The sequence below is a fragment of the Macrotis lagotis genome, chromosome 1 (assembly GCF_037893015.1).
Source record: "Macrotis lagotis isolate mMagLag1 chromosome 1, bilby.v1.9.chrom.fasta, whole genome shotgun sequence".
Taxonomy (NCBI): domain Eukaryota; kingdom Metazoa; phylum Chordata; class Mammalia; order Peramelemorphia; family Peramelidae; genus Macrotis; species Macrotis lagotis.
In genome coordinates this window covers 564,588,168-564,602,754 of record NC_133658.1, presented here as the reverse complement: position 1 = coordinate 564,602,754, position 14,587 = coordinate 564,588,168, and the positions used below count along the sequence as shown (strand labels likewise).

Here is a 14,587-nt window from a genome sequence, read left to right as displayed (position 1 = left end):
TTAGTTCTAGAGAAAGGAACCCCAAGACTAGAGATTATATTCCAAAGGGGATATCTTTATTAAGTACTTATAAAGTGAATCTGTCTGCTATATAGGAATACTTTGTAATGGCTTAATTGTTATCATAGATGCTATAAAAATAGAAGTGTTCTACTGTTTTTATTTGTAAAAATTTATGTCCTTCCTCATTTGTAATCATCAATGTAATTGTGGAGACATTCAGCAAAAAATAAACAGATTTATTCAAATAAAAAATAAGGAGATTTGGTGTATTAAATCTAAAGTTTTGGAAAATAAATGAAGAAAAGGAAATGATAGAATCTGCTGCCTAATTAATATTAGCCTTTTTCTACTCTTTCTTGCAGTATGCACCCCTTTTCCCTGTAGACCATAATCAGCTTAAGTATTTCTCTCTGCATCTAGAACTTTTCAGATAAAGCATGAGTAAGACTATAACTGAGTGAAGCCTCCCTCATGGTTTCAATGAGTCTTCCTTTTTTCCAAAAGCCAGATCAGTGAGAGTTGCAAAGTTTCCACTTCTCCAAGGTCAGGTGGTAACCAAGATTATACAGCACTGTGCTGATTGACCCCTTACATGGAAGGATACAGAATAATCTCTTTGATAGGATAAAACAAATTATCTCTCTTTGATAGGGTAAAACTGAATCTGAATAATTTTGCTAAAGGGGCTTGAAAATGCTTTGCACAGATTGGCTAGATACTTGTGGAAAGATTATGAGCCCAGCTATCTAGCCAATAGGCCAGGGGATTGGGATTGAGTTAGGGACTAGGATAAAAGGGGCTTGCACTTCTCAACTTGTTGCACTCCTCCTAGACCTGTAACTCGTTTTAAGGAGGCTGTGCTCTCTTCTTGAGAAGAGCAAATAAACTTCTTTTTGTTCTCCAGTACAGGTCTTCTGATTATTCTATTTAAGGAGAACCAATTATAACACATGGGTCTGATCCCACACAAGCACATGCAAAGAAATTAAACTCTTAGGACTGGGAGTTCTCCTTTGTATATCCTATGCAATATCTATGCACACTATTGGTTTCAAACAAATGATAAATGATGATAAAAGAAGAATCTCGGCCCTAGTTTCCTTGCTGTGGGTAGATCAAAGTGTTAAAATACTATTTTGGGACCAGGGGAGGGAGGGAGGGAGGGGATTTTTTTGGTTTGGAGAATTCTCAGGAGAGGAAAGTCCCTTTCCCAATTTAGGTCAGCAATTTCTCTGAAATTTATAGAGATTTAATTAAATTAAATTTAACTAAGTTGTCTTGAGCACTGAGAAGTTAAGACACTTGCCAGTTAAGTTAAGGTCACAAAGCCAGTATATATTAGAGACAGAATTTAACCCAGGTCTTCTTGGGTTCAATGTCTACCTTATCTGTTACTTGATCTTTCCAATTACCTTAAAGTTTCATGACTTGAATTTCACTTTAAAGCAGCAATCCCCAACTAATAGATTAGAATGTAAGCATCTGGAAGAACCTGAAGATTTATCTAACTGATAGATTACCAAACCATTTGCTGTTGATTTGTTCCTTCACATCCCACTCTCCACCCAAATTGTCAGGATGCCAAGCAAGGAGGGGAGAAGAGCTGGCAGTGACTGGTGTTTTTTCTTTTCATAATGCAGGGATTTCTAGAGTCAGTAACTCTTTGCTTTCATCTCTGTTCTTATGTCAGGGCTTAGAGACATGGGCCCTTAAACTAATCTTTTTTTAAACAGTATTTTATTATTTTTCCAATTATATGCAAAGATTTTTTGACATTCAGTTTTACAAGATTTTGAGTTCCAAATGTTTCTCCCTTCCTCCCTCTTTCCCCTCCTCTCTTCCTAAAATGATAAACAATTTGATCTCTTATATATTTAGTCATATAAAACTTATTTCCATATTAGTATCATAAAAGAATACATAGATCAAAAGAAAAAACATTAAGTGAAAGTAGTATGTTTCAAGCTACTTGAGTCCATTAGCCCTAAACCAATCTTCAAAGCAAGAGATCATTAATTATATAGTAATAGTTTTCATTCTGGGATGTCAGAGTATTGTGATAATTTATTATGGACCATTTTGCCAATAGTCATATATAAAAGAAAGTTTCTATAAGGGGAAAATATCTCACCTGTACAGTGATAGCTGCTTTCTTAGTCATGGATTGATAAACACCATTAAATTCCACATTATGGTCAAGATCATACACAGGGCACTACAAAAGGTTTGAGATAAAAAGAAAACATTATATAAAACATTGCAAGAGTTGTTTTGCAGCCTATACTTAAAGGTATTGGGAAAGGGACTTTTCTCTCCTGAGAATTATCTAAATCAAAAAAATTTCCTCCCTCCCTCCCCTCCCCCCCAAAAGATATTTTAACACTTTGATCTACCCATAGTAAAGAATTTTTTTTATTGTGAACCTATGGATATTATTTCCCCTTGAAAAAAAGCAAACAAGCAAACCTCTTAGATTTCTCCCATTAAAGTAACAGATGAAGTCTCCTCTAACTAAGGTCATTTTACAACTTAATGCAGTTTACAACTTAATGCAGCCTAGTGAAACTTTCAAAATAGCATAAATGTACCCATTTTCTTTTCCTCATGAGCTTCTATATCATTTGGTCTTGCTTCTCCCCTAAAGCACTTTATTTCTTTTTAATTATTTTAATTTAAAAGCTCTTTATCTTTCTATTATTGATGACTAAAAATATGAAATGTCCACTGTGTACAAATTATTCTATTTGATGCTTGAGAAACGAGGGACAGGGAATAAATTATAAGGACATTATTTCCATTCTTCTCCTTTTTTTCCTTTCACTTTATAGAACATAACTCCTTTCCTACTCTTCAAGTTGTTCTGCAAGTAACATCTATAGTATATCACACACATATACTTCCATGTTTATAGTATATCTACATGTGAATAGATAGATACCTGTATATATGTTCACATACAGACATATAAATATATTTATCTATCTGTATAATATCTAAATAGATTAGAACATTACTTGGACTTACCACAATATCCTGAACTGATACAACTGAACATGGGTAGACCATTTCAGATACCACTTTAATGATAACAGATTCCACATCTTTAGGAAACTTGTATAGAAAATACTGAGAAAACGAGAGAGAGAGAATTCATAAAGGTTCACATTCCCCCCCATTGTGTTTTGTTTTTGTATTACAAACATTTATAGATTACCCCCACTCTAAGGTGTTTGTAATAAAGTAAAATAATTAAGTAAAACTAATTATACAATGACTTCATCTGAAAATACATGAAACGTTCCTCATCTATAGTGTCCCATCCTCACTTCTCTATTTAAAAAAAAAACTATTAACAGAAATTTATTTTATCTCCTTCTCACTTCCTGTCCCATTGGGAGAAAAAGAGAAAAGAAAAATTCCTTGTAACAAATATATATTGTGAACAACAAATTCTGTCATTGACTGTGAAAACACACCAACACACACACATACACATATATGTATAGTATATGTGTGTATGTGAGATTCTGCACCATATATATATATATATATATATATATATATATATATATATATGCCAATTCTCTGTCAGGAGTTGAGTAGTATTGAGTGGTATGTTTAATCATTGGTACTCTGGAATCATGAATGGTCATTGTATTGATCAGTTGTCTTTACGATATTGCTATAAATAAATTTTTCTACTAGTTCTATTCATTTCATTATTCATTGGTTTATAAAAGTCTTTAAAATTATTCTCTTTTATAATATTGATGTTATTGATTGATGATAATAGTATAAATTGTTCTCCTTGTTCTGCTTACTTCATTCTGTACCAGTTTACATGATTCTTTCAATGTCCCTTTGAAATAACCAATTTCCTCATTTCTTACAACACAGTAGCAACCTTTCCCATTCAGTCATTCTTTGGTTGATGAACATCTCTTTAGTTTACAATTTTTGCCCTCCACATAAAAGAGCTATGGTCAATATTTTTGTAGATATAGGAACTTCTTCCATGTCCATGATCTCTTTTGAGCATAGAGACTATAATAACTTTGTTATATAGATTAAGTGTTGGCAACCTTTTGTGTATAATTGCAAATGCATCCAATCACAGGTCCAACAACAATGCATCAATGTATCTATTTTCCCATAGACCCTCCAAATTTTATTATTTTCCTTTTCTGCTGTCTTTGTCAATCTGATGTTATGAGCAGGAATTTTGTGTTCAGGACGAGTGCTATGATGTGTGTTATCAGTTAATTTGGGAGGAGGGATTTAGGGGCTGCAACATGACCTGGGGAGGAAATAAAGATCTGGAACACTGACATGATACCAGGGAAAGTTGTAGGAATAACAATGAGGGAAGTTCTTGCCATTTCTTAGCCTTCTATTTTAATGAATGTTCTTTTCTAAGCAGGAGCTAATATCTGTTGTTTCAATGTTGCTGAAGATGCTATCAGTTCCTTTTAAATTTATTGCTTGGAGCAAAACTCTAGTTGCCCTGTTTTAGTTATATGTCTCTAATAGGAAAAACCCTAGGAATGCTAAAGACTATCCCATGCAACCAGGCCAAAAATTCAAATAATTGCCTCCACTGTCCAAAACTCAAATAGCTTTCCATTATTTTTCATCTAAATTTGCAATTATGTTTTGGTTTTTTGCTTATTTATGTGTCAAGCAGTTAAATGAAATTTCACATGGCCATTTCATTCTTTCAAGACCAACAAATGAACAAAACAAGCATTGAAAAAATAAATTGATTTTCTTCTTTACAATTTTATAATCAATGTGACAAATGAAACCAATCTTTTAACCCAAGTAAAACTATTCTTATCTTGTAAAACTATTCTTATCTTTTAAACCAGGTAAACCTATTCTTATAGAATCTTTAATAATTTCTTTTACCTGTGCCACTATGTGATTGATACTTTAATATATTTCATTGGCACTTTGCCAAAGAATCTCTCTTGGTTGGTTTTCAACAAGGCTATTTTTCCAAAAATCTTCACAGGACCATAAATAGGTTTTAGAAGTGAAAGGGAACTTAAAGATCATCTGGTACAATTTCCTTATATTACAGATGAAAAAACTGAGACTTGGAAAATTGAAGTGACTTTCTTGGGGAAAGATGTAAAACCTGTTCACACAACTATTTGTACAAATTCTGACTGGGAATAAGATAACATGACTTCCATTACCCCAGTGGCAGGTTGAGGAGGGAGGCTTCTGAAGCGCTCCCCAATTACCCTCCAAATAACTTGAAAGCCACCTTAGAATTGATTTAGAAGCAGAGAAGTAGCCTACCAGCAAGGCAGGAAAGGTCTGTCTAACTGGAATGGCAGGGGAAGAACAATAGCAGCAGCAGCAGCCTCACAGCAGAGGGCCTGCAGCAGTGTTCCAAACCTGGCCCTCCTGGAGGCCAGCAACCTCCTAGGTGTGCAACAGAGTAAGACCCCCACCCATAGCATAAACCACCAGTCTGGAGACATTGTCTCCAGTGCTGACCAGTAGTAAAAAGTCCCACCCAAGGTCTAGCCAACAGAGTCCCTGTTTCCATAGCAACCCAACAGTAGCCCCCCCCCCCCCCCAGCAGTCTAGCAACAAGATTATTCCTTTAGGGCCTGTTAGAAGAGAGGCACTGTTTCCATAGCAACCCAGCAGCAGGCCCTCACCCCTGGGGCAGTTTAGCATCAAAATCCCTCTTGCAGAGCCAACCACCAGAAAGAATCTGTTAAGATACCAACAAGAAGCAAAGCCCCTTCTCTGGGATAGGTCAGCAGCTAAACCTCACACCTGGAGAGACCAGCAAGAAAACCTCCCCTTTCTCCCAGCTTTCCCCCACTCCTCAATACAAGCCAATGAAAGTGAAGAGCTAAGCTTTGAAGCCTAGTGAGAGCAAGCAGTAAGACCTAGAACCACAGCATAAAAATTTTTGGACAGCTAAGGCTCAGAGGTTCAACTCACATAAAAACAAGTCACCAAAAAAACCCCCCAGAAAAATGCACAAATCCTCCCCCCCCCAAAAAAAAGAACTTGACCATTAAAAGTTACTAAGGTGATTGAAAGGATCAAAGCATAAACTTAGAAGAGAATAGTGTAAAAATAACATGTGAAACCTCAAAGAAAAATGTAAGCTGGTCTCAGGCCCAGCAAGAAATTTTAAAAGACCTTAAAAAGAATTTTTAAAATCATGTAAAGAAGTAGAAGAACAATAGGTAAATGAAGTAAGAGTAATGCAAAAGAATCTTTAAAAAAAGAGTCAGCAGCATGGGGAAAGATATACAAAAATTTACAGAGGAAAATAACTCCCTAAAAAATAGAATTGGTCAATTGGAAAAAAGTACAAAAAACTCACTGAAGAAAATAATTCCTTAAAAATTAGAATTGAACAAGTGGAAGGAGAGACATCAAGATATGATAAAATCAAAGGAAAAAAGTAGAAAAAATTGAAGGAAATGTGAAACTTTTCATTAGAAAAACAACTGACCTAGAAAATAGATGTAAGAGATAATATAAGAATTATTGGACTACCTGAAAACCAGAGTTAAAAAAAAAACAACCCACACAATATCTTTCAAGGAATTATCAAAGAAAATTGACCTAGTATATTAGAACCAGAGAGCAAAGTAGAAATTGAAAGAATCCACCAATCACCACTTAAAAGAGATTCTAAAATGAAAATTCCCAGGAGCATCATAGCCAAATTCCAGAGGTCACAGATCAAGTACTTCAAATAGCCAAAAAGAAATAATTTGAATACTGTGGAGTTATAGTTATGATTACACAGGATTTGGCAGCTTCCATATTAAAGACCTGGAGAATGTGGAATATGATATACTGAGAGGCAAAGGAATTAGGATTACAACCAAGAATCACCTACCCACAAAACTGAATATGATCTTTCAAAGAAAAAATGAATATTTCATGAGATAGAAAACTTTAAAGCAATTCCTGGTTAAAAGACTAGAATGGAATATAAAATTTGACCTCCAAACAAAGACTCAAGGGAAATATAGAAAGGTAAAAAAAAGATAAGACATAAGACATTTGATATAGAATAACTATATTTCTATATGGCAAGATAATATATAACTCAACAGCTATGCTATATAAGAGCAATTAGAAGGAATATATGTAGACAGAGGGAGTGGATATAAGGTGACTGATGGGTTGATATACCAAAAAATAAAGGAGTGAGAAAGAATACTGTACTGGAAGTAGAAGGGGAGGATGATAGACATTGAATGGGATGAAATATCCCAAAAAAAGCAGCATGAAAGAGCTATTATAATGTAATGGAATATGGGAACTGGGAATCATGGGCAATTGGCTCAAAGAGGGAATAACAAACACATTCAGTTGGATATGGAAATATATCTTACCCTATAAGGAAATTAAAAAAAATGGGTATAAAAGAAGGAGGGGATTGATAAAAGGGAAGTTATATGAGAAGGTATCGAATATTTGTGAAAGAACATACTTGTGAGGAGAGAGGGGTGGGGTGTGTGTGTGTGGGGGGGGTAAATGAGAAAAATAGCATGGAGGTAAATACTTAGTTATCATAATTATAAATGTCAATGGGATGAACTCACCCCCTAAAATGTAAACAGCAGAATGGATTAAAAACTAGAATCCTACAAAATGTTCTTCAAAAGAAGCACTTATCAAACAGATACAGACAGGGTAAAGGCAGAAGACTAGAACAGAATCTCTTATGCTTCAATTGAAGCAAAGAAATCAGGAGTAGCAATCAATCTCAGAGAAAACAAAAGCAAAAATATCTAAAAGGGATAAGGAAAGAAACTGCAAATTACTGCAAAGTATCATTGACAATGAAGTCATATCAATACTAAAAGTGTATGCACCTAATGGTATAGCATATACATTTTTGAAGGAGAAGTTGAATGACTTACAGGAGGAACTAGATAATAAAACTATACTAGTAGAAGACCTTGACTTTCTCCTCTAGGAACTAAATAAATCTAACCAAAAAATAAACAAGAAAGACGTTCAGGAGATGAGTGGAAATTCTAGAAACATTAGATAGGATAGATCTCTGGAGAAAATTTAGAAATGGGTATATATTTTTCTCAACAATACATGGTACTTAGGGAAAATATATAACTCTGCCCACATCAATAAAATAGAGAAAAAAGCAGGTCAATGAATTAGGCATAAAACTAAAAAAAAAACTAGAAAAAAGAACAAATTGAAAATCCCAATTAAACACCAAATTGGAAATCCTGAAAATCAAAGGAGAGATTAATAAAACTGAAAGTAAGAAAACCATTGAATTGGTAAATAAAACTAGAAACTGGTTTTATGTAAAAATCAATAAAATAGATAAACCATTGGTTAATTGATTAAAAAAGGGAAAGAAAACCAAATTACTAGTATCAAAAGTGAAAGGAGTGAATTCATCACCAATGAAAGAAAAAATTAAAGCAATTGTTAAGAGCTATTGTATGCCAATAACTTTGATAATCTAATGAAATGGATGAATATTTACAAAAATAGAAATTATTCACAGTAACAGAAGAAAAAATAATTTACATAAATAACCCAATCTTAGAAAAAGAAATCAACAAACCATCAATGAATATCCTAAGAAAAATCCCCAGGACCAGACAGATTCACAAGTGAATTCTACCAAACATTTTAAGAACAATCATTCCAATACTATATAAGCTATCTAATGACATAGATGGAGTTCTACAAATTCCTTTTATTACATAAATATGTTGCTGATAACCTAAGAAGAGCCAAAATAGAAAAAAAGAAAATTATAGACCATTTTCCTAAGGAATATTGATGCAAAAATTTAAAATAAAATACTAGCAAAGAGATTACAGCAGTACATCACAAGAATTATACACTATGATCAGCTGGGATTTATAACAGAAATGCAGGGCTGATCCAATATTAAACTATCAGCATAATTGATCATATCAGTAACAAAACCAACAAAAGTCATAAGATTATTTCAATAGATGCAGAAAAAACCTTTGACAAAATATAGCACCCATTCCTATTAAAAAAAACACTAGAGAGCAGAGGAATAAATGGAGTCTAGCTTAAAATATAGGCATTATTTATCTAAAATTATTAGCTAGTATTATCTGTATTGGGAATAAGCTTGAAGCCTTCTCAATACAATCAAGGGTCAACCAAAGATATCCATTATTATCTCTATTACTAAATATTGTAATAGACATTTTAGCTATAGCAATAAGAGAAGAAAAAGAAAAGGAATTAGAATAGGAAATGATGAAACACTTTATAGATGATATGATGCTATGCTTAGAAAATCCTAGAAAATCAGCTAAAATTACTTGACATTATTAACAATTTTAGCAAAGTTGCCGGATACAAAATAAATTCAAATAAATTATTGGCATTTCTAAATATTACTAACAAAGTCCATTAGCAAGAGATAGAAAAAGGAATTCCATCTGAAATAATTGCAGACAGTATAAAATATATGTAAGTCAACTTGCCAAGAAAACCTAAATATTATATGAACACAACTATTAAACCCTTTTCATATAAATAAAGTAGATCTAATCAACCGGAAAAAATATTAATTGTTCATGGATTGGTTGAGACAATATAATAAAAATAACAATTCTTCCTAAATCAATCTATTCATTTAGTTCCATTCTAATCAAACTATCACAAATTATTTATAGAGCTAGAAAAAAATAAAATTTATCTAGAAGAATAAAAGCACAAGGTTATCAAGGGAATCAATGAAAAAAAGAATTCCAAAAAAGGTGGTCTAGCTGTACTAGCTCTCAAACTGTATTATAAAGTGGTATTTATCAAAATAACCTGTTACTAAGAAATAGAGTGTTGGATCTGTGGAAGAGATTAAGTATACATTACATTATAATAAATGATCATCATTATCTAATATATAATAAAGATCTAAATTTTTGAAACTAAAACTCATTATTTGCAAAACCGGAAAAAAGTATGGCAGAAACTAAAGACCAATATCTCATGCCATATATAAAGATAAGGTCAAAATGGATATAAGATTTAAGCTTAGGGGGTGATATCATAAGCAAATTAAGAGAGCATGAAATAATAGGATTTTTAGATTTATGGATAAGGGAAGAATTTAGGACTCAAAAAGATTTTGAAAGTATTACAAAGTAAAAAATAGATAATTCTGATTATATCAATTAAAAAGATTTTGCTCAATAAAACAAATGCAACCAAAATGATAAGGAAAGTGGAAAACTGAAGGAAATTTTTTGTGACAAGTATCTCTGATAGAAATCTTATTTCTTAAATATATAGAGAACTGAGTCAAATTTATAAAAATACAAGTCATTCCCCAGTTGATAGTCAAAAGATATAAACAGGCAGTTTCCAGACAAAGAAATTAAACCTATCTGAAAAAATATTCTAAATCATCACTGATTAGAGAAATTCAAATTAAAACAACTCTGAGGTATCAGCTCACACCTATCAGATTGGCTAAGATGTTGAATGTTGGAGGGAAATGTGGCAAATTTGGAACACTAATACACTGTTGGTGGAGATGTGAACCAATCTGATTGTTCTCTAGAGAAATTTAGCATTATGTCCAAAGGGCCATAACATTGTGCACATTCTTAGATCCAATTAGGTATATATCCCAAAGACATCCCCATCACCACCAAAAGGGAAAAGACCCACATGTACAGAATATTTATAGCCGCTCTTTTTTTGTGGTGGCTAAGAACTGGAAATAGAAGGAATGCCTAGTAATTGGGGAATGGATAAACAAGTTGTAATATATGATCATAATGGAATATTATCCTACTATAAGAAATAACAAGCAGGATGATTTCAGAAAAACCTGGAAAGACTATCATTAACTGATGTATAGGGAAGTGAATAGAATCAAGAGAATGTTGTACACAGTAACATCAATATTGTTCAGTGAAGAAATATGAATAATTTAGCTATTCTCAGCAATACAGCGATTCAAGACAATTCCAAAAGTCTCATGAAGCATACTATCTTACTGCAGAGAAAGAACTGATATTATCTGAATACAGATTGAAGCATGTTATTTTTCGCTTTCTTTTTTTTTTTTTCCTCTTTTGAATCTTCTTGTACAAAATGACTAATCTGGAAATGTATTATACATGTATAACCTATATCTGATTGTTTACCATCTTAGAGAGGGAGGAGAGGAAGGAGGGGATAGAATTTGAAACTCAAACTTTTAAATAGAATGTTTAAAATTTAAAAAAAAAGCATTAAGATAGCCTTAAAAGATTACTAAGGACTTTTATTTTTTAGGTTTTTGTAAGGCAATGGGGTTAAGTGGCTTGCCCAAGGCCACACAGCTAGGTAATTATTAAATGTCTGAGGTCGGATTTGAACTCAGGTGCTCCTGACTCCAGGGCCAGTGCTCTATCCACTGTGCCACCTAGAGGACTTTTAAAAGCTGAAAATAGGTTCAATGAAATGTGATTCATCTAATTTAGAATGTGAATCTATTCAGTTGAACTTATTTAATAAAGATCTAAACTTTACTCTTTAGACTGATTGAAAATCATTATAACATATTTATTTAGGGTAAATTTTTATAACTTTGCCCAACTATATAATCAAGTGTTTGGTTGAGAAGTTTCATTTGAATTATATGGAAATGAATCAGATGACAAAAGGTGTATCTATTTATTACTATAGTTTATTCAATATAATTTACAGTATTGTGCTATCTTAAGCCTTTCATATTTAAGTGCCATCTTTATTTGCTCTCCTTATTTTATGTATATAGTCATTGTGATTAGTGAATTTTACCAGCTCAAAAAGTGATACTTTTTTTTTAGGTTTTTGCAAGGCAAATGGGGTTAAGTGACTTGCCCAAGGCCACACAGCTAGGTAATTATTAAGTGTCTGAGGACAGATTTGACGCAGGTGCTCCTGACTCCAGGGTCAGTGCTCTATCCACTGCACCACATAGCCACCCCTCAAAAAGTGATACTTTAATAAAATGAAAACTTATGAAACAATGTAAAATTGTTTTTCAGCATACTCTTAAGTAACCTGATTTTAGAAAATAGGACAATGAAAACAGGGTGTGCTTCAATAGTTTTCAATCTTATTTTTTTAATAGGGAAAAAGTTTTCTGGGTTTACACATGTGATTTATTATCTAAAAATGTGTTTGTGCCTCTAAATAAAGGCTTTATGTCCAAGTGCATCCAGTTCATTTTACTCCTTCATTCTGAAGCCCTATCAATACATGCCAAGCAAAGCTGCCCTCTGTGTCAGTGCACTAGGTAGAGAGTCATGAAGAATGTTGATTTCTTAGGAAGGAAAATACTTTATAAATCAAGAATATTGTTGATGAGTAATTGCACTAAGATATGCACTAATTGTGCATATCTAAGGATATGTAAAATTTTATGGTCCTTTGGACATATGGAAATATGTTTAACATGTATAAATAATACCAGATTACTTGCTGTTAAGGGGAGGGGGGAGGGAAAGAGGAGTGGTAGAAAAATGTAGAACTAAAAATTATACAAAAACTGATCATTGAAAATTATCTTCATATGTAATTGAAAAAATAAAATGAAATGAAATAAAAAAAGATCATTATTGCTCATAGATGACTGGCTCATACATCTAAGGCTATCTCAAGTCACCAGCTTATCCAACACACCTCATTTTACTTATGAAGAAACTGAAGCCCAAGATTATTAAGTGACTTGCATAGGATCACACATAATACATCAAAGGTGAGGTGTGAATTAAGTTCTTTAGATTCTAAAGTCAATGTTCTTTCTATTTCATCTTACTTTTTGGTTACCAATAACAATAATAAAAGTGAATATATGATGATAAAAGTTCTTATTTACTTAGCAGCTATTGACCATATCTGAATGTGTATCAAAGTATTATATAAACTCATACTTTTTTTTTAAGGTTTTTTTTTTTTGCAAGGCAATGGGGTAAAATGGCTTGCCCAAGGCCACACAGCTAGGTAATTATTAAGTGTCTGAGGCTGGATTTGAATTCAGGTACTCCTGACTCCAGGGCTGGTGTTCTATCTACTGCGCCACCTAGCTGCCCAAACTCATACTTTTTTGATAAAATTAACCAGGAAATTCTAATTGCTGTATCTCTCTATCTCTTGGCATGTTCTAAAAAAGATATACTCTTTAGGTAGGTCTTTATCTAGGTTTCACAGTAACTAATGAGAGGCTCTGAGTATACATCTCTTCTCACTGTTTCTTGACCAGTGCCTAGTCTGCTCTTTAGTCCATGAAAAACTTCATGCTACCTTTAGCAGACAGAACATTTTATGGTAGAAAAATACTGTATCCTATGTGCCTAAGCCATAAATTTCTCCATGGCCATTGGGGGCAATAGACAGCTTTGTTTTTTAAGAGGTTGTTCTGCTCCACTATATGGAAAACCCTTCCATTATCTTTGCCAAGAAAGCCCCACACGGGATTAATTTTTAAAATTTTTATTTATTTATGGAAATAGGGTTAAGTGACTTGCCTAAGGTCATATAGCTAGGCAACTATTAAGTGTCTGAGGTCAAATTTGAACTCAGGTCCTCCTGACTCCAGGGCTGGTACTCTATTCACTGTGTTATTAATAGTCAGATATGACCAAAATGATAGAAAAACAACAACAGAAATGTTCCAAAAACTTACAACCATATGAGAAAACTAGTGATGAAAAGATGAGATTTTGTCCTGGGAGCAGATTGGGGTTACTGAAAGTACTACATAATTTCCCTCAGTACCATCTCTTCCTTTTATTTAATTCTGGACCAAATTTATTTGGTTAACAAATAATAAATTTATTTGTTAGTACAATAGGCATTTTTCATCAATTTAATTTTTCCTATATGGATTATAAAAATATTATCTTCTGAGTAATAATGAGCAGCCCCTTTAATGTTTGGGGGATTGATGTCATCAGCATGTTAACATTCACAATAAGGAATATCAACTTTCATCTGTATCCTTTTAAGGGGCATCATCAGTAAAAATGGCAAATATAAATCTCTAACCACTTTTACCAATTCATTTGATGGATTTTGCACAAATCAAGAATAACTCATGTGTAGTGAAGAAGGTATCCGATGCAACTAATTAAAAAGGTCTTTTCCAATCCTTTCATGTGGATGATAGACTATGTTTCTAATGTTCCCATAAGATCTTATTTAAAATGATGCTGATATCTAATTTTGGAGATCTGCTTAGAGGAAAAGTAGTAAAGTGGCTCAGTGATTCTTGACTTTGAGGTAGAGAAGACACTGGATCCTTAGCTGAGAACAAGGGGAAAGTATTTTGTGGGTCTCTTTTGAGCTCCAGATGTGAATAATAACAGAAAGGCAGAGAGGCCATCACTATTCATAGGAAATCTCTTGTTCATTTGGATCCCAAAAAAGTTGTGGCAAACACATTCTCCCTGTTTTTATTCCTTTTTTAAAAACTTGGCTTTTATGGGTGTAGAGGAAGAAATACCTGGAAGTATAAATTTAGAATGAGAGAACAAGTTAATCTTGAGAAACAAGGAAGTGAGTGAGGCCCAAACTCAGTGGGGTGGAGCTG

The 14,587-nt window shown here is 33.2% G+C and overlaps 1 protein-coding gene across 5 annotated transcripts in view; it reads right to left on the bottom strand.

Moving 5' to 3' along the window:
• The window catches only part of SIDT1 (SID1 transmembrane family member 1), a 214,118-nt gene that overhangs the window by 87,262 nt on the left and 112,269 nt on the right, over positions 1-14,587 (bottom strand). For all 5 annotated transcript variants that reach the window (XM_074214532.1, XM_074214531.1, XM_074214533.1 and 2 more), the window contains 2 exons: positions 3,028-3,129; positions 2,135-2,218 (listed from right to left, as the gene is read on the bottom strand). In XM_074214532.1, coding sequence (XP_074070633.1) covers positions 2,135-2,218; positions 3,028-3,129 — 186 coding nt within the window. The remainder of the gene's footprint in view (positions 1-2,134; positions 2,219-3,027; positions 3,130-14,587) is intronic.